Source organism: Pangasianodon hypophthalmus, chromosome 15 (genome assembly GCF_027358585.1).
Source record: "Pangasianodon hypophthalmus isolate fPanHyp1 chromosome 15, fPanHyp1.pri, whole genome shotgun sequence".
NCBI lineage: Eukaryota > Metazoa > Chordata > Actinopteri > Siluriformes > Pangasiidae > Pangasianodon > Pangasianodon hypophthalmus.
The window spans coordinates 8,888,704-8,910,743 of record NC_069724.1 but is presented as its reverse complement, the minus strand read 5'-3'; the positions used below and the strand labels follow the sequence as shown (position 1 = coordinate 8,910,743).

At 39.3% G+C, this 22,040-nt stretch overlaps 1 protein-coding gene across 2 annotated transcripts in view; it reads right to left on the bottom strand.

Annotated features, from left to right (window-relative positions):
- Nucleotides 1-9,213, bottom strand: part of zbtb16a (zinc finger and BTB domain containing 16a) — a 104,208-nt gene extending 94,995 nt beyond the window's left edge. The window contains exons 1-2 of one of the 2 annotated variants that reach the window (XM_026938465.3): nt 9,069-9,213; nt 5,211-6,555 (exon numbers count right to left, since the gene is read on the bottom strand). In XM_026938465.3, the coding sequence (XP_026794266.1) occupies nt 5,211-6,460 (1,250 nt within the window). In that variant the 5' untranslated portion in view covers nt 6,461-6,555; nt 9,069-9,213. Of the gene's footprint in view, nt 1-5,210; nt 6,556-8,688; nt 8,989-9,068 lie in introns of those variants that run through there. The other variant, XM_053240438.1, reaches the window with a different exon arrangement.
- Between the last annotated feature and the right edge of the window lie 12,827 nt (nt 9,214-22,040).

The window sequence follows — 22,040 nt, the reverse complement described above, 5'->3', positions numbered from 1 at the left end:
GGAATTTCAAGGGCTCTTTAAGTTGTTGGCTGGGTGACCCATTTGGCCATGTTTTCTCCAACTGATTATGGAAATCAACTAGTAAAAGACGATACCCCTGTGGGAAACTGGAAGAAAAACGTGCTGACCATGTTTATAGAGAAGGTGCATGATGTCCTGGACATGAAGAGCATAATACTGTCTAAAAGAACACAGTGAACTAAATGCACTAAATCTCTTTTTGTGCAAATGGTGACTATAACTTTTACAGCCAAAGTGTTGGACAGCAGTGAGTGCTCGTTATAAGCCACATGGTCTGGCTTCGAGAGCTGCTCGGAGTCACAGTTGTTACGGCTGTTGCGTGAGCGTTGGTGGTTTTGTGGTGAAGCTCAGCTGCACTCATTGCCTCTCTCACATCGCTGCAGCCTGACGCTGGTGTTATCGCACCTCGCAAGCTCCATGAAGCTTATCGGGCCAATCTGCTCTTGGTGTACTGGAGAGGAGAGTGCAGGATTATCAGTACCTCCGATATTCAAAGATAAGGCCAGGCTCCCGTTTAAACACCGAGGCTAACTGGGGTGCTAGCTGCATCCAGGAAGCCTGGGTTGGGCCTTTTAATCTGCAGAATCAAACTGTTCATTCATGTAACGGTGAAGGTCGTTACAAAAATAATACCACATTAATATCCAGACGGTGGAACAGCCAGTTATGTCAGTTAAGTGAACTTAAGTTCAATTGTAGCCTAGTGTGAACGTTTATTGTTGCCGCATTCAAGTTTATAAAATACCAAATATGCACGTCGGACCATGCAAACTTAATATATTTTTCCAGCCCTTACCACGAACAAATTTGTTAATATGTATAAGCATATTATATATATATATATATATATGCAGAATAAGTTGCCAGCTATGTCACTACTATTTGCGCCAATAGCTCTTTGTTAAACTGCTATTAAATTTGTTGAGACATAAATAAATAAGACCTAATAAATTAAGTCACCACTTTATTACAAAGCACTATATATGAATTTGTTAATTTGCCTATGACTGAAAATGTTCAACAGAAACATTTTCTGTGCAATTAAGTGTTCTATATGTAAAAAATAAAACACGCAGAGGCGTGCTGTTATAGGAAAATAAGCAGTGATATGTCAATTTCTAAATACACAATATGCATCACAATAATTAAAATAGCCGCACCAAATTTAGGCAAGTTCAATGATATTATGTGTGTATATTAAATGATTTAATCATTTTCTAAAAAAAATATCAAATGCTTGTACAAAAAAAAAAAAACATATATGTACAAAAAAAAGTAGCATATCATATCCTCATATTACACAGTCCTATATGTAACAATAATGCAACATGTTGTATGGTTTCCCTACAGCAGGTCAACATGGTGGATGTAATGCTTCCTGTTAATGTCATACAGCATTACTGACTGGCTAAAGATTGAACTATGATCGTTTTATGCAGTTACGATGCACTTTGATTGTCTGTGGTGCAAATAAAGTTCTATACAGCTCTAGGTTTAAACTGACACGCCTCGAAATGTGGTACAGGACACACTTTACACCGCGACTTAAGATGTTAAGTTCAACTGGTAAGCAGGACTGACCTAAGATGACCTCTTGGTTAGACCGTATATCAAATACCAAGAAAAGCACTTTTTGTGCATGAGCTTTCACCTGAATTATTGCTATACTCTGCAAGCTGATTATTTTCTTATCAGGAAGTTACTGAAATATTCCGCTAATCCTGTCTCTGTGATGTCATGGCACGACAATCTCTGCTTTCCATAGCAAAATAAATCAAGAACCAAGAGCAGAGAGTCAACTATGTCGCCAAAAAAAAAAAAAGCTGCAATACTGCTGAAAGAGAGCTGCGATTTAGCCCCGGCAGGAAACCGCGGGTGACTGCAAAACAAACAAACCCTTTCATTTTAGGTAATCCAGAGTCGTATATCTCTCCCTGATTCCGTCACATAACTCGTGAGGTCCATTCCAGCAGGCCGTCTCCTCGGCTCTCTCTTCATATTGGACCAGATCCACATCTCACCGATTTGCCCAGAGCGCCATGACATAACCCAGGGCACGGCTGAATAAATGGACCACACTAAATCCATGCAGTAAGCGAGCACTTATTTATACACACACATATGTGTATATGGTCCTGTGCCATGTCTGGAAACAATTATAGCTAATTACGTTGACCTGTTTGTGCGAAATGAGCTTTCAAACAGAAAGATTTTTCACATTTGGAACTGGTGATGGCAGGGTCCCTGGCACAAGACGCTGGGAAATAATGTGTAATTACTCACAAGACCCGTCTCCCTGTGTGCCGCAAGCTGTCAGGAGTACAAGCCTGTAAATAGCCTTAGAAAACAAACACGGCCGTCTCTGTCACACGACAAAATCAGCACTTGCATTAAAAAAAGGAATCGAATTAGGATTTGTGCCTTCACTTGATATTATGGGCAATAAGAGAAGGAGAGAAACGGCAATTAAAAGAAGCCTTTTAAAACACCACAGCTGCTGTAATGAATTCTGTTCGATAGGAAATGATCTGAGTTTCAAGAGTAACAGCAGAGTAAATATTAATTCAAGAAATGACAAAATGAAAAAGGCTATTTATACACGGGTATTTACAGACAGCGATAAACACCACATTAACCTGTACTGAAATACATGTAATTCGTTACTACTTACAGGAATTCTAACCAGTTTTATTTAATCAAGATCTTTTTTTTTCCCCCTAAACACACATCACGATACACCTTCAACACTCAAGCTCAATGAGTCAGCTCCTCATGATTCACTCGTGCACTAACAACTTTTACATTACACAAGCTTGTCAACTTTTTTTTCCCACTAAAAACATGTTTAAATGTCATAGAGAGTGACAAAACCTCAAGCTGGTCCTTATCTAATTAATACTTCTTTACTGGTTAAAGTCAGCTTGTCCACTTCCCTGTTCCCAGCCATACTTAGGACGAGGTCTGAAACCGAATCTTGGACAAATCTTGAACTTTACCCATTGTACATTCCGGCAGATTATGTAAAATCGTAACTGACTCAGTAAAGAAAACCACTGAAACTAAGCATGCTGAAAAAAAAATGCCATTCAGTCAGCAAGTGGCACCCAGACAAATGCTCATGTAAGCAAATCATGAGGAGAATCCATGTGAATTCTTGGAGGAAAAGATAAACACCGCTAACTTATCACTCTTCAAACTCTGTGCGATTTGTAAAGCATTTGTGAAATTCTAGCTGGTAAAAAGTGATGCTGCTTGTGTACCCGGGAACGTAAATGCGGCGAATGCTCCAAAACACGAGCGTTGAGATTTCCATCCCTGGACAGCAACACCCCCTCCAGCTATGCTGACAAGAAGCAGAGGCCAGCCGAGTGGCCAAAAGGTTACAGCGTGGAGGTCGGCCCAGGCCCTGCGCACAGTCCTCATTTCCTGGGCTGGACACTCGGCCCCTCTCATAAAGCTAATAAAGGCTGTGGTTGTGGTGGGAGGCTTGTCACTGGCCACGCGGTGGGGGTCAGAGGCTGGACTGCAGGCTGCTTCCCATTAGCCAGGCTTCTCCCCAGGTGTTGCTAATGGACCTGAGCAGCGCCTCTCCAGGAGCTCTCACAGCCACTAGAGCAGGCCTGGAAATGATCAACCCCCAAAGCCCAAGCTCCACCTCAAGCAAAAGCAGCACACATACAACGCTAGCAGGACCAGAATGAAGCACAGGATGTATTTCTGATAATCTTGTATGTGGACTTAGAGCATCTGATGAAGTCCATGAAGCATAGCCACGGGGTCCATGAATTTTTAATTTACTTACAGCAGTGAAAATCACAACCCACTATTATTAAAGTTATTATATTTCAGCTTGTTTGACTAATCTCTTGAATTGAATGGGTTTAATCAAAACCTCAATGACTCAAAAAACAAGTAGCCTAAAAATAGCAAAAAAAAAAAAAAAAAATCTGTCAGTGGAAAGTTCAGGAATAAAAAGATCTATAGCTCTAATGAACAGACAAATTATTATTGTGTATAAATAATATTCATGAAAAAAAATCTGTACTGAGAGGGTCTGTGAAATTTATTTTATATTTAATGGGATCCCGGGCTCCAAAATTTTGAGAGCTCCTGCTATAAACTACGTAATCATGTTAAAGAGTACACACTTTCTAAATGATTTACAGATCATTTAATTTTATCAGTTTTCCAAGGCTTTAGCAGGAGCTCTTAAGCTCTATAGACCTTGGGTTCTTCATGTTGTTTTGATTCAATGATTTGAATTATTACATTATGAATGACGACATTTGTCTATAAATACACTACATAAATTAAGGAGTCTTCGTGTATCTGATAGGGTTAAAAAAAATTAAAGGGATCCTTTTTTTTTTTTAAATGTTTTTAATCTTTTTTTATATTATATTTTTTATATGCATTTAAAAATATATACCTTTTGTCATTAAAATAACTATAAACATTTTTATGATATAAATCTAATATAAATCATTATAATGTTTTTCCCTCTTTTTAGCCTTGGTAAAAATAAACTGCCATTTAAAATCTATTAAAATCTAAAGAGGTTTTTAAATATACACACACAGCACCCAAATATAATCACATCCAGTTGCTATTTAACAAATCATTAACCCTCCAGTTATGAAAGAACAGCTTTATGGTTTCTAAATTTCTTTGCTGTCCTTCAATCAATCTGAAGAACGACAAACACTGACTCCTTATTTCTTCACTCCTTTGCTAAATGATAAATATATTCATGTTTGCAGAACATCAATTTCCTGTGTTGATGAGAAACTTACATTTTTATACAAGAAAGACATACAAGGATAAATTGGTAATGTATTAATGCATTACCTTCACAGCATGAAGTAACGGAAACTGACCTCTAACATAAAGATAAGCAATCAGCAGCCACCTTTGTAAATGATCTTCAACTGGCAGCTTCCTTAACCTGAGATCTTTAATCAAGGAACTTACACATGCATATCTTCCATTTCTTCACTTCACTGACCAACAATACTAATTGTATCGAGACCTTTCCCTGAATTAAAATAATGAGGCAAATTAAGGACTAGCAAAACACCTCTGCATCAGTCAAGATGAAGAACTGAGCATGCAAACTCTGACACCTCCACAGTGCCCTCCACAATGCTCTGAAAAATGATAGGAGATGATGAATATTAGAAACCACTCACCTGTGCTGCTCCACAGCCTCGTTGTCAGGCAGTTCGGCACCGCACACATTGCAGCGCTCATTTTGCCCACCACGTCCGTCAGGCTTCATGCCAACTGCTATCTCGCCCAACTTGTTGAAGAACTCCCTCTGGATGAAGCTCTGTGGCAGGAGGCTGCTGTAGGCGCTGAAGTCCATGGACATGGCCAGAGCTGGAGACATGTGCAGGGTCGAGGCCATGGAGGCAGGCATGGAGAGCAAGGCCTCACTCTTATGGTTGGGTGGCAGGCCGTAGAGAGAGGCCAGGTGTTTCTCGGTCATACCTGGCATACCTTCCAGCCCCATCTGGCTGGCCTCGGTTGGGTGATCACCTCCCCCATCCTCACGGACATACTGTAACCCACGGGCGCTGGTGATTACACTGCTTCTGGTGGGGGTACCAGGCCCATCACGGCTCTTATCGCCATCTCCATTGCTCGAGGTGCTGGAGTCCATGGGTCTGGGGCTCTCACGGCCATTAGCGTCATCTACCTGCATCATCTCTGTCTTGATCTCTGGCAATATAGAGTGAGGGTTGCCCTGTAGGGTCTGCTCGGTGGCCAGGGTGTGCTGCATGCTGCTCTGCAACAGCGACTGGCCGATGCTCATCAGGCTGTCCACTGCAGCTTTGGTTGGGCTCATTGTGGAGAGACCGAAGGAAGTGGAGACAGATGGGCTCTGATCTACAATGCTGGACAGTGCGAACGCTTGCTGGGCAGTGGATACGTAGCCGCTGTCCTCCATGGAATGCTTCTTGGAGCCGGCAGTGCTCCTGCCATGCCTCCCTTTGTGCTCATCATCTTCTTCCGTACCGCCATCATTCATGTTGACCTCTGCATCGTTCTCGTCCGAAGACTGGATGGTCTCCAGGATCTTCAGACACTGCTCCTCAAGATACTCTATCTCGAGTATCTCTGCTGCGTACAGCAGGTCATCCAAGTCTTCCACTTTTGCTTGGAGCGTGGCAGTGTAAGCATACTCAAGAATTTGTTGGAAAGTCTTTGGTGAGAGAAAGTCAAGGGTATAATGCTGGCTGTTGCGGTGGAAAAGGATCTCAAACATCTTGCTGGTACACGCCAGCACAGTCCGGTGAGCGTGGAACTCCTGGCTGTCCACCATGATGACCACATCACACAGCGTGCCGGCCAGGCGCATCTGATTGGCCTTGTGCAGCAGCGCAGTGGGGTGGTTGGGGTTCTGGAGCTGTATCATACCCATTTTAGTCAGATCCATAACGTCTCCGTAACCCGCCAGGCCAATTCATGAGTCTTTCTCTCTTTCCACTCAGCAGTCTGTTCAGTTATCTTTGTAAACAAGATAAGGTGAGTCTAGAGAGTGAGACAGAACAAGAGAAGCCTCAGTTAAATATAATCAGGAATGTGTATTACATGCTCTTCATTGATCTGAGTTACAATGTACCAGACTGTTGTTTTGTAATTTAAAATTCTGATACTGATTGTCCAAACCTGTAAGATTCACATAAAACACCAGTGACCGATTTTAGTAAATGCCAGCTCTCAACAGGTCTAAATCTCAAAGCATCACAGCAAAACCAAACTACTGTAAATTACTAGCAAAACAACACGACCTTTGTGTTTCAGTCTTGCAACAACAGTGCAAATCACCACCTATGCCTCGTAAAGAGCTAGTCAGCCCCAATGCGAAGCCTGAAAATGTTGCATTAGCACTAGGAAACCCTGCCTGTAATCACGCTTTTGTTTTGGTGTTCGAAGCTTGCTTCACAAAGCCCATCAACAGCCGCCTGAAATGAAATGGCATCTTATTCAGTATTCGCATCACAGAGCGGGATAGGGAGCGGAGCATGGAGGGTGAGGCAAGCTGTTGCCAGGAACAGTTGGAACAGAGGATGTCACAAAAGCTCAGAGTCTGAGTGGCAACAACGTGCCCACCTAAAGCTGCTTTTTAAAACGTTAAAGCATTAAAGGCTGCAGTGCAAAGAGCACAACACAAAGATGTTTTCTGAATGAATTAAGGATTGCATTAAAGATAGCACTGAATAAAACCCAATATAATGGACAGAGGACATGCATGTCTATGCATAGAGAGGTAGTTTGAGTTTTTTTTTTTTGGGGGGGGGGTTAAGCATTTCAGTGTGAAATAAATACAGGATCATTTTTATATCAGGTCTTCCTACGCACATATAATAAATAATAAATCATTTTAACACAGATATGATGACTACAGAATTAGTCACTCTAATATTTCTACTCAAAGGTAAATATTACTGTAAAAATGATATCACATCCTCATATATGTGTGTGTGTGTGTATATATATATATATATATATATATATATATATATATATATATATATACACACACACACACATACACACACACACACACACACACACACATACATACATACATACATACATATACACACACACACACACACACACACAAAGTGTGGTAACTTCCATCTCCTCCACCAAGTGTGTAAGCACTGTGTTGTAAATGCGAGGCTCATAAATCTGATAAAACGCATCCAATGAGAAAGATAGATTCAACCTTTGCACCATAATTATTATTGGTATTATTATTTGTATTATTTTATGTTTGTCTGCTACTAATTTAAGCACACATTGCAGGCTATTTCTTGTCCAGCCAACCTACACTGATTGGACACAACGAGGAAATTTTCTGAACTTCACTACAGTGTCATATAAGCAGGAGTAAAGAGTCGCGTGCGCCGATGCGGAAAGCAGCAAAAACGCGTTTTTTAGGTCACAAACTGCAAACCAACTAAGCAAATACACAATCAAATACATAAATATACGCTCGTGCATTGTTTGGAGTGAAGATCCTCGACTTGTTAAACTGCACGTCTGCATAAAATCGCCATCAATGACAGGGTGAAAATAGCAATCAGTGCAACTGAGCCGGAGCGCAGAGCGATCCACTGTGCGCTCCAGAAACCACATGCACGCGCATAAAACAAGCAGCAGTAATAACCTTTGGAGTCCTAGGAAACACGTGAGTCCAATATCTTAGCTATTGTGATACCACCGAGTCTACGAGGCGAATTAAAAACACGCATGCAGCAGATCGATATTGGAGTTTACAGACGAGTACAGACGAGTTTACGCTCGCAGGTGATTGTGTTTAAAGCGAAATGGCAGCTCGCGCACTGTACACGAAAATGACGCCCAGTGACATGCAATCAGTCGGTCAGCGTGGAGGAAGAGCATGAAAAGCGTTCATTGGGAATTAATTAAGAAGACACAAACAGTTGCCGAACACACATCATGAGCATGACATGAGCATGCATCATGCAGGAAGGGCTACTCATGCCCTCAAGACGCGGTCTCGTGCTGGATTCCGGCTTCCAGAAAGAAAAGTGGGCAATAATAATAGCAAAAATAAAAATACTCGTGCAGTGTTTTAGTAAGCTGGACATGTGCGAGCAAGACTGAAGCTAGGATGAGCAGTGTGATCACCTATCTTCCAAACAATGTCAACATTACATCTGTGCACGGGTGAAGCGCTGGAGACGAGCCCCGACTGTAATATGCGTAATATGCATCAGGTGCTTCACTGACAGCGATGCCACTTTTACTGAAAGCAACTTCCTCGCCTGTTCTTCTCTCCGTGTCAACACACTGCGTCCTGCGCTGTCGCTTTAAATGCAGCGAGCAAACAGGCGAGGAAGTTGAGCTCAAAGCGTGTTTTGTAAGCAAACACGTTAACGTTTCGTCAATCACTGACGCCAACAGCACTCCGACCTGCGCTGCCCCCCCAAAATTACTCCAGCTTTCCGGTAAGCCGTGACCATGCCGAGCCGCGGTGCTGCTCCCCTCCCGCCCTCCGCTTTACTCACCTGCAGGTCGCTTGCACGCGCCGCTTCCGTACAGGGCTCTTATTGAGGAGACTCGTGCATACAGAGCGCAGTTCACAGTACCCGCTCTCGCGCGCACTGACTCCCCTCCGCGCCCGCCTCAGCAAATCAACGGCGCGGTGACGTCAGCGGCCGCTCGCCTTCATTAAGCGCCTCGCGCACGAGCGCTGCGAAAGCGAGACACCTAGGGGGGCTGCAGGGGGGCTGCAGAAATCAGGCCGCAAAACCTGGGGTCACATCCAGCTTATCTACTCTAATAATAATAATAATCATCATCATAATCATCATAATAATCACAATAATAATAATCATAATTTATTCAACATATATTTTGTTTATAGCACATTTTATACAATTTGTATACAACAGCAACAACAACAACAATAATAATAATAATGCATTTTTATAAATAAATAAAATATTTATTTATAAATATATAAATAAAAATAAATTGTTATTTATTTAATTATTTAATTATTTAATTATTTGAACTAATAGTAAGTACATTTAAATAAATATTTTTGGGTGATGTTTATTTTATGGATTTACTTTTAAGTACATTGTGCTGCATGTTTATATATAAGATGCTATATAAATATATGATTTTCTTCTTTTCTTTTTTCTTCCTGCCCTTGTTCTTATTAAAATAAAAATACAATAATAATAATAAAAAATAATAACATAAAATAATAATAAAAATACAAGTAGCTAAATTGTTATGTAAATATTTCGAATGACTTCACATTTTATAGTATGTGCTATATACAAAAAAAGTTTCAAAAAATTGGAGAACATTTTAAATAATTATTATTGTTCCTGCCGTTGCTGTTGCTATTAAAATTTCCTAATCTTCAACAACACTAGTCAGAGTACAGGTATTTGATCTTCACATCACAGTCATTTTGATATTTAAAAAGTTGTCGCATTTTCCAAACAACATCACAGACATGAAGTACGAGCTGAGCAGAAATTAAGCTTAGGATGAGTCTTCTTCATTCACCACAACTGAGTTACTTTCTTTAGTTATTTTATTGGTTTTTTTTTTTTAAAACAGGTAGAGCACATTCTCCATAAATCCTGGGACAGCTATCTGTCCCACCTGTAACATTTCTCTCTTCACCCATCTGTACACAGCGGCCCTCCGACAGGCTTGAAACTGAAATGAATAGTTTGCAGTGGTGTGGTGTGGTGTGCTTCTCTTCCACAGGCCTGGTAAAGTTTCACCCAGCTTCCTGCCCATCTGGCTTAATCGGGGATAAAGAAAAAAAAAACACGACTATAATCTGCACATAATCCCTGTTTTATCAGGGATGAACAAGATGAGAGCAAAATGATAATTCTGTACTGTACGGTGACTCACTGGATCTCAGTGCAGTCCTAGTATTTAAACACTCTTCATGTTTGAAGCACGTTGAGACACAGAGGCTGCTGACAGATGCGCACAGTGATGTCTTTGTTAGTGTTTGACCACACCAATGTAATGAGCTAACCGAGAGATGGAATATTCTATTCGTTGCCAACTTCAGTACAAAGCTTCTTTAATTGTACAAGTAGACATGATGCTGATTCATACCCAGGAGTAATATGGATTATTAAAGACATACTCTGTAAGAGGAATAAGTGGCATATCTGTTAAATATACAGTACATGTGGTATACATCTGTTGTCCCTGTTTTGGTCCATCAGTGACTAATACTCTCCAGATGAGAACACATTTTGCATTCACTGTTCCTTGCTCTTTTACACAATAGGCAGAAGAGGTAGATGTGGACCTAACAGTTGACTTTTGAGCTCCTGTTCTGAATAGGCTCTTTTTACACTCATATAATCCCAGTGGTGCCCTGGGACTCGGGCCCTGCCTCCATGACCTCTGACCTTTACCTCTGACCTTGGCTAGATTTCCTCCTGTACAAAACCCCCTTCTTTGTGACCAGTAAAAGATGCCTTTTCCAAGCTGTTAAACAAATACACTTAAAAGCTACCTTTAAAGATATTACATCAGGAATATATAGGTTGTCAGGGTTGATGGTGGACACAGTGTTTTATGAAGATATAAAATATTATTAGATGAAAAATTAAAGGCATGACAGCCTTTAGGAAATGAAATCGTATATTAAAAAGAAAGTCAGACTAAACTGAGACAACAACAATATGCAAATCCTCAAGACCTCCATTTAGCTTTCAGGATATGTATGACATTTTTGATATACAAAATTATAATACACTGAAATTGCTCTTGTATTCCAGTATGACTGATGCTTTTGCTTTCTGGTATGTGAACAATAAGCAGAGCTGGGGTCTGGTACCATAATCTGATGGAAATGTAAATTATACCATGGCATTATGTTCTTCGTGGTGATGACAGTAATGAAGATGTTTCACACTGTTTAATAGAGAAATGCTTTCATTGCAAAGCACATATATTTTATTCCGTCAAGGCAACTGTTAACTGTGTTTATACCACTGTGCTGTTGAATTCTCTATTCTGATTGGTCAGGAAGTGTTGATAATGAATAATGTTCTATAACAGCCGCTCTGACAGTAGTGCCGGCTGTAATTCAAATCACAGGTTTATATCAATGCACTCGTTCTAATACATTATCATTTCTGTAGCAACAGTTTACACAAGGAATTGTATGGTGGACACTCCACATAAATGATTGTTAAAAAGATGGTTTTCTGTAAGGAGTTGTTTAGTTAGCATTTATGGAAGGAGTCTCCAGTGTCAGCAGTCAGACATAAGCTGTTTCTTTACTTTTTCAGGCACGGGAAAGTCTTCAGGACAGAGGGCTTTTTGATTTCTCAGTAGCATGGCAACCTGCATCTTATTAACTTCAAGACAGAGAAAAAGGAGAGGCTGGTGACAGAATGACTCTTTATAGCTGCCAAACATGATGGCCAATTCATTTCAAGGACATTTCTCAAAATGAACTATAACTACAAATGGATAAAATGCACAATATATATGACAGAATGTTGTTCTTCAATTCAATTGTTGTTCAACAAAAATGTTAGCAAAAATGCTGTGTTATTAGAGGTATAAAGTACTCTGGGATGTTCAGTTATAGGAAAATAATCCATATTGGTGTGGTCACAGTACCTCAGCTTCATCACGCCAGCCAGTCGTTGATTGTTTTCTTATAACAGCACACCCCCATGTGTTTTATTCCTTACATAGCTTCTTCACCCTGCCTATTTTATGTTTGTGTTGAGAATCACAGGAAAGGGTGATTTTAATGAAATTACAATACCCTTTGGAACTCTAAATCATGCTCAGATTGGCCCACCCAACATTTGACATCTGAATGAAACCAGACGTTCTCTCCTCCAGCTCTGGAGAAGAAGAATGGCCACCGTTCTCATTGTTAATGGGTTGAAATGGCAATGTTGACCGAGCAGTTTTATTTACTGAGTGCGTGTTTACCCCCGCCCCCCACCCCCCCTCCCCGCGGCCTGTGCCTGTTTGGTCAGATGCCAAGGTGATCTCCTGATCAATACAGATCTGGTATCAGCAAGCAGGAGGGAGAGGAGCTGCCTCATTAACCCTGCTGCTTCCAGGTAACACAAGTCTCCTAATCAGAGGTAGCTGACCCTACAATCACTGAGCAACACCTTGGACATTACAAGAGACAAATACCAGTTACCAATTAAGTCTCTTATTAACCTGTGAGGGAAAAAAAAACGTACGTAATTATCCAGTAGGTCTAATTACACCTCTTAGCTCACCTTGTGAATATACAGCCTGCTATTAGATTTAATGTGTCATAATGTGTTTCAGAGCTGCGTGATGAGAGGAAAGGTTGGTAAGTTCGCTATAAATCTGAATCAATGCGCTCCAGTCAGGGAACGCTCGGAGGAATTCCAAAGCCTCTGCAGTAGGAGGAGGAGGAGGTGGTGGTGGTGGTGGTGGTGGTGGGGCAGGGCCATGTCGGTGATTGATGTGTCTGTATTTGTGCTTTGTTAGTTGTGTCCTTCTAATGGACTGCAGATGCGAATGGTCTTGGTGCAACAGCTAATTGCCCGTGTTTAGAACTGGAAAATAAACTGGAAAGACACAGTGATGTTGAACAGACAAAGTTATTTAAACCATGTAAAGAAAGTGAACAAGTGGGTTTTGTTTACAGGGCTCTCTTTTTTTCCATCTCACTTTATGAATCCCAAACGATTTCCAGAGCAAGTGAGAGAAAAACAGAGAGAAATGATCATCTTCAACATCCCTCCATTACTACACTCTTTATCTAATCTTTAATCTTGTGTCCTTCCTCATCTGATCCTCATAGCACTTAGGATCACAATGCACAGTTTACTGTAGAGATCACCTCAGTGTTTTCTCATTATTTGGTCATTAATCATTCAGATAAAGGCCTTTCTAAGTACATGATGTATTGCCTGAAATATTTGCATTTTAACAGATCATTTAACATTCACTTAAAGTTCGTTAAAGTTTATCAAAGTACCTATATACATTAACAGCATTCCTAAAACAATATACTATTTATTATTTTGTGAGGTAAAAGTAATGCTACATAAACTTTTCAGAATTAAATTGAAACTGTTTGCTTATTTTTATTTCCATTAAACACAATGCTGAATATGTCCTTCTCTAAAAAATAAGTACAATAGTATATGATGTTTAAAACTACGTGGTCGGTACTCTGACATTATAGCCTCAACATATTTATAATTTGATGTATAAAGAGACGTAAACGAAGAATAAAATATGTAGTGCATGAAAAAAATCAAGAGAAAATTTCTTTTCTTTTCTTTTCTTTTCTTTTCTTTTCTTACAGCAACTTTCCCCTACACTAGTAATGTTGAGACTAAACCTGCTCACTGATTTGCATTTAAAATTTCAGAAATTTTTAGAAATAATAGAATGCAGTTTATATAAGTGATGTACTATATATCTGTGGCATTGAATAAATATAAAATAAATTGAATAAAATTGCATAAACATTATAAATATTAAATATAATAAAAAAACATGCAACACTATTTGAAATCTCCTACAGTCTCAATCTTACAAAACAGTTAATTACACTTTTCCTATGTAATGTTGTATATCAATTAAGACACGTTCAGTGTCCTTTCATTCTTTAGTTTTGTTTAGAGGTTTACAGACTCCACACTTCAAAGTTATACCATTTCTGCATAAGAATTTCATGTTATAGTAGTCTGTATTAAATGTAATCAAGCAGACAATTTAAAAAAGAGCTACATTATTATCTGAAAACTATGCCTCCTACCTGAGTCCAATACTGGCATGAATTGAGTATATACTGAGGAAGCAACTGATTCGGCTTAAACAACTCAATACAGTTTGAGGTGAATTTGTTAAGATTTAGGCATGAAGCTTGTACAATGCTAAACTAACAGCTATAAGCTTCCTCATTTTTAACCTCATAGCTCAAATGTAAAACTTAAAAAGCAAACATTTTGGCTGATAGACCAAACTAAGATGAAGAGGAAGTTGCCTAAAAATAATTTTAGCTGAATTGTCACTTTAACATGGCCAGAGAATTTTCATTTAAAGTACAGCAGGCTTTATAAAAGGTTTCTGTAATGCTGGCCACTTGTATGCTCATGTTCTCATGTAGGCCAAATTAAAAAAAATAACCATCCAACCAACCAACCAAAAAAAAATAAATAAGCATATGTAAATAAAATGGAAAAATAAGGTAATATATACAAAAAAACAAACATAAATGTATAGTTCATATTTTTCCACTCTTCAGCTGTCCCAGTGTTCCAGTGTTCAGATCCCTGGCTGACAGGAGTAGAACCCAATGTGGTTCTGCTGTTATAGCTTATCCACCTCAAGGTTTGACGTTTTGAGTGTTCTGAGATGCTTTTCTGCTCATCACGGTTGCAAAGATTTTCGAGTTACCATGGACTTCCTGTCAGCTCAGACCAGTTTGCCCATTCTTCTCTGACCTCTCTCATCAACAAGGCATTTGCACCAACAGAACTGCTGCTCACAGGAAGGTTTTTGTTTTTTCACACCAATCTGTGTAAACTCTAGATGCTGTTGTGCATGAAAATATCAGGAGATCAAACCAGCCTCTCTGGCACCAACAACCATGTCGCAGTCAAAGTCACAGAGATCACATTTTCGCCATTCTGATGTTTGATGTGAAATTAACTGAAGATCTTGTCCTGTATCTGCATGATTTCATGCATTGCTCAGCCGTGACAGTTTAGGAATGCAGCTTGTACAATGCTAAACTAAGCTTCCTCATTTTTAACCTCATAGCTCAAATGTCACAGAGATCACATTTTTAACCTTAAAAAGCAAATGTTTTTGGCTGATAGACTAAAGATGAGGAGGAAGTTGTCTAAAAGTCATTTTCACTGAATTATCACCTTAATGTGGCCAAAGAAGTTTCATTTAAAGTAAAGTAGGGCTTATAAAAATTCTTTAGTGCTTGTACTAGCCACTTACATATACTCATTAGACCAGACCATATTATAAAACTAACTAACTATCTATTTAAATAGGAGATCAAAACAGCCTGTCTTGTGCCAAGAACCATGCCAGAGCCAAAGTCACAGAGATCACATTTTTCCCCATTGTCATGTTTGATGTGAACTTTACCTAAAGCTCTTGATCTGTACCTGCATGATTTTATGCACTGTGCTGCTGTCACATGATTGGCTGATTGGATAATTGCATTAATGATCACGTGTACAGGTGTTCCTAATAAAGTGGTCAGTGAGTGTATACATACTGTATAGTATACAGTTCCCTCCGAAAGTATTGGAATGGCAAGGCCAATTCTTTTGTTTTTGCTATACATCGAAGACATTTGGGTTTGAGATCAAAAGATCAGTACAAGACGATAGATCAAAATTTCAGCATTCCTTTCCTGATATGTTCATCTAGATGTGTTAAACAACTTAGAACAGGCTTTTTTATTTATAATTTGCTTGCCAATTTATACAATTTTATTAAAAATTTGGCAATGCCAATCAGCCTACAACATATGTCTTTGGACTAGGCGAGGAAAACAGAGTGCCTGGAGGAAACCCCTGAAGCACAGGGAGAACATGCAAACTCCATGCACACAGGGTGGAGGCAGGATTCAAACCCCCAATATGAAATTACCAACCAACAACATGAAATTACATGAAATTTTCATTAAATTAAATAACATTAAATTAAATAAATTATTATTATTAAATTACCAGTTGCAAACCTTATAAAAGCTGTGCTGTTAGTAAGAAAGAGGATAAGAATCTTGGGAAATTTGTATTTATTAAATATAATACTTTATGCTTCTGCTCTTAGTTTTACTTGAAAAGTTTAGTAAAAGAGCTAACATTCTTGAAGTCATCTTTTTTAGGACATACTGCATAGAAAGTGTCCCTTCTTATGCATGTCCACATAATTGTTGTCCCAGCTTGCTGAGTAGTAAATAGTTTATATCAGCAGGCTGTGTTGTATAGGCGCAGCTCCGGATAACGAGCTGCTGGGAGGTGCTGCTTTGTAAAGATGCACGAAAGGCCCTAAACTACAGAGAGCTCTAATGAATACTGGTGCTTTTAAAAGGCACTTCCCTGCAGTTTCCATTGGGTGGAAATTTTATAAACTTTCTTTTAGGCCTGAGTCAGCTTGGAGAGACCATTGTCTCCTCCGCTGAACAGCACCCGGACACTCAATACAGTTTAAACAAAGGCTACGATGATTAACGACAGGGCCGTCAAACAAACAGTGCTGAGTTAGGCTTTCACTCCCAGAAACCCTGGGTCCCAAAAAACAACACTCTCTGGCTTCAAATCAGACAGGTGAAATACAGCTGAGGTGATAGCGCTCTTTAAATATTTAGCGAGCAGCTGTGAATGTGTTTTATGTGCTAAAATCAGCACTGATATACACCTAAGGCAATAATAAAAAAATCCCAACGAGGACTTACTGAATCAGTGCCATGACCACCCGAAGACAAGTTTACAAACAGAGTAAACATACGTTTCATTTTTATAAAAACAGGACTTTTAGTGTTTGCATTCTCACAGCTTCTCACAGCACAGAGATTGTTTGAAAGCCTGTTCAGTTGCAGCATGAAAAGCTAAATGGTTTTTAACTAGGGCTCATGCATATATATATATATGCTTTTTTGTTTTTGCATGAAATGCAATTTTTAAAATAACAAACTCTGCCATTTTCACTTGAATGCAACCGTTTAGTCAAAACTAAAATTTACACGGTGTTCCCCATATCCCAGATGTTGTCAATCAGTCGAAATACTTTTAGGTCTGAAAATTGCTTCTTTAGTTAGAAGCCTAATGCAGCAAACAAGTCCAGGAAGCACATAGTTACACACAAAAACATTTTAGTTTAGTTTAGCACAAAAACTAAGTGTCTAAATCAGCACACATTCATTTTCTGATATTCAGGTAGATTCACTATACAGTTATCTATGCAGACATCCTAAAAGTCACTTTGAAGCAGGAATCTCTTCAATACATACTGTAGCCTATACTGATGTAACTCATGCTTGATTATGGAATTTTTCTTATGTACAGATAATATCACTTCACCATCCTTAAAGGCTCGGTCACTAGCTATTTGTCAGTGAATTTTCGCAAGTGCTATGCACACTGGATGGGACACCAGTCCATTGCATGGCATCACACACGTCTGCACACTCACATTGACACCTAAAGGGGCATAGAATAGCTAATCCACATACTAGCATGTTTTTAAGACGTTGGATGGAACTGAAGAACCCAGATGAAGCCATGTAGACACAGGAAGAACATGTGAAACTCCATACAGACAACTGGGGATCCTAGAGCTATGAGATAAGCTAAGATTCCGAAAGATTTCGCAGCACAAAGACTGTTACGCTACTAACGGTTACATTAACCACTTCTTCTGTACCAGTTATCTAAGCTTTTGTGAAGCTGGAATCTGATTATATTATAAAAATGAGGAAACAGGATTAGGTGGTATATCTTTTTTGTTTTTTTTTTTCATGTTGGTGGTTGTTGAGTTAGCTAGCTTGCTAGTAACAAATTCAGACAGACCGCCAAGCAAGGTAGCTTGCTTGCAGTGTCTAATATAAAAAACGTTATTATTTAGTATTAATAGGACTTTGTTTCTTATGCCTACATTACTAGCACATTTAGAATGTGCTTACAAAAATGGTGAAACTCGAAGTTAAAATGCTAAGTCAGTTTATGGCTAATTTGCTAACTAGGCTAAATGGAGTAATTTTTCTTGTTGTGTCACTTAATAGAGAATTAAACTGCAATTTTTTGTGTGACTGCACTGCTATATATGTAGCTATAAGCTTACAGTATTTACTCAGTATATTAGCATCGTACCTCTAGTACATAAAGAGCATAAAGAAAAAAGTTTCCTGAAACACAGCTTCATTCATTTTTGTCCAGATTAATTCTGTAGGGTGGGGGCAGGGCCATAACTAGCTATAAGCACACCAAGGTCCAGACATCGGTAGTTTTGGAAAGTTTTTTTTTTTTTTTTTGCGCATATAAACACACATACAGTATATACACAGGGTTTTATGGCAACCACCATATGGCTTTGGGGAGAAGGAAGCTGCAGCTTGTCAGTTTATTCAAAGAAAACACTACATTTTTATGCAAACATGCTATAATATCCATCCATTCACTGTACCACTGATTGTACACAGGGTAGCCTGGAGCCTATCCCAGGGGACTCAGGGCACAAGCCAGGGGACAACCTGGATGGGGTGCCAACCGATCACAGGGCAAAACTGCACACACTATGGACAATTTGGAAATGACAATCAGCCTACTATGCATGTCTTTGGACTGGGGGAGGAAACCCCCAAAGCACTGGAAGAACATGCACTCCATGCACAACACTCCATGCACACAGGGTGGAGGTGGGATTCAAGCCCTCAGCGCTGAAGGTGCAAGGCAAACATGCTAACCACTAAGCCACTATGCCCCGTGCTATCATATACAATATAATAAACATCTCAGTTCTATCATTTACAATAACTAGATAAAATCAACGGTTTATTAATTGCAAAAGCTAGATAAGAAACAGTGATAAACTATTAAAATAAATGGTAAATCTAGTATGTTCCTGCAAAGGACCTTCCATACAATGTGCTCCTGTAATATGAAATCAATTTACTGTCATTTCTAAACAAAAAAATAAAGTAAACTTGAGAAAAAGCTTTAGGATGATTGTGAAATGTGCTGTTCTTGGAGGCTGAAATCAACAGGCTGTCTTGTAAACCAAAACATTTAACTCAATGAAATGAAATATTCTAAATGAACTCAGAGAAGTTTATGAAAGAATAGAAGGAAACCATAATGAAGATTAAAAAATAAGCAATTGATGCAGTACATATTCAGTATTGTGATTTATTAGCTATGACACATTCCTGCAAGTGGACTTCACTAAAATTTTGATCCTGGTTACGGCTCTGGTGGGGGGAATTAGTTAGGAACTTGTCCTCCATATGGACTAATGAAATGTGCCTGAGAGTGCTTCCCTGTGGAACAGTAGGTGTGTAGGAGGGGTTCTGGGTCTCTGTGGAGATCCAAAGATTCCCGCTGACCCAAGCTGGTGCACCTCTGCTGACCAGCGCATTACAGAGCACTACACAGCTGCCTTCCATTCAGCTAAAGAAAAGAACTGTTTTTTCTCCTTTCTCCTGCTCTCTCTCCCTCTGTCTTCTTGTGTCTGAGTGTAAGACCCCAGCTGTCCCCAATGGAGCAGAATTCCAACCTTCCCTCCAAAAACTCTCTCTCTCTCTTACTTTCTCTCTGTCCCTGCCCCCATTGTCCATCCGGGAGCATAGTGCTTAACCACTGGACCGGGCGCAAACAACAAAGTAATCATATTACAGTGTCCCTGGGGAAAAAGGGACAGCTATCTGCAGGGAATCTCCTGCAGCTAATCCCTGCAAGAGTGCCGCTTTTCTTCTCCAGGGCCGAGCCCACCTTTTCACAGCAGCTCTGGAGGCTCAGTCCTTTAACTGCTCAAGGATATCGACTCTGCGGCTGTGCTCCCGCAGCCCCTGTAAATGCCACCGGCTGGGGACAGTGAGGGGGCTAACGTTATATTGGCAATGTATTCAGTAGTTAAACACACACACACACACACACACGCACACACACAAAGTGTGTGCATCGTCTGCCTCTGCTTTTCTCATTTGTTCTGTTTTATTTCAGTCCTTTCATTACCTCACCTTCATTCCCTATTCCACCATACTTCATTTTTTTTCACTCCTTATGACCGCCGACACGATTGCAGCTTTTTATCAATTATTAATACGCCACGATAAATCACCTCTAATTAAACACGTTCGGCGGCCGGGTGTGTAGATTTACCACCCCAGATCCTCATCCAGCCACATTAATAGCAGCCCAGTGCACATGAATGATGCACTATAAACACAAGTCTCCATAGAGTCAATGCAGCAGCGGGGTCTCTCTAGAGAATGAATCACTCGGTAGTGTGTTTGAGTGTAAATAATCATGGTAATGCTTATGTACATTTACACCCTTATGAATATTCTCGTCTTTTTAAAGTGCAGCATAGTAACCTTCCATTAAAATCCTAGAGGCAGTCAGCTTAGTCCTCCTTACATTAATCTCATAACTCAGACTTCTACCTTTTACTAGAGAGTCTGGTGTTTTTCGTGACTAAACATTGCAGAGAACCTCCTACTTTTACAAGAAGAGGTGGTTGATTGACATGGCAAACTTTTTTAATCCAGTGACATTCATGCTCGGAAAACCTTCACTGCCAGTCAAAAGTTTTGGCACCTTCAAAGACCATACAAAATAACAATTAAATAAAGAAACAAGTAAAGAAATCTTTGTGGAAGTTATTAACTGCTCTCAGATGTTAAAGGGTCTCTAAATGAGTGTTCTGTTAAAGGCAGGTGCACTTGGAGGGTAAAGCAATTGATCTTATAGATAAAACTCATAGACAAGTATTAATTGGCATTTTAGACTTTTCTGGTTAGATTTAACAAACATTTAACCTAAACATAAACCTTCCTCAATTCACTTATTCCTTGTTTCTTTGGTTAGATTTTCAAATTTTAAAGTATTTAAAAATGAGGTCATTCAAACAATCTTAGCAAGTGAAACTATCTTGAATATAGTCACATTTATCTAGGATTTCCTATTTTATGATTACAATAAATACAAAATTATTAAACCTATTTCTAGACATATTTTACTAATTTCATGCTTGAAACTGTCTTGTTCTTTCGGCAAATAATAATAAAAAAAATATGTATTTATTTCTAGAAAGAAGCAAAATTATCTGCCTATAGAATATGAAAAACTAAAGCTTTAAAAGCATCTAAAAACAAGCTGAATAATTTTATATTTGATTTATACTATAATCTCCTAGTAAGAAATATTAGATAAATTCACTCATATTAAAGATGTTTTCACTTACTAAGATATTTTTTTACCATTTATGATGAGCGGTGTTAAAAGATTCAGAAATCTGACATGTTTATCCTTACATTAAAGTAACTTACAATCAAATACGATTGAGACAGAATGCAATCTAAGCACAGATCTGAGTCGTTTAGTGTTACAGGCCATCTCTAGCCACCCTGGGATTTAAACTAACAACCTTGTGTTCACTGACTAAGAACCTTAACCACAGAGCCACCACTGTCCTACATCCACACACAGAGATGCTCAATCCAAGAACTGACTATAAAAACTGAACGCACACACAATAATATTGAGAAAGGTATTTTTACTGAAATGGGAATAATTGAAACAGGCTGGCGGGATAAAGTACAGAAAGGTCGAGGCACTCTCGTTTAAGAGTTGCACCTGCAAAACAGCAGATGAAAGACGCCAACAAAAACCAGCAGCTGGGCTGATGTGTCAATAGCAAGGAAGGATTTAAAAGGGAAACTCTGAAACTATGGAAGTTTTTCTTCCCTAAGAAGGACAGTTCAAAAACAAATGCTAATA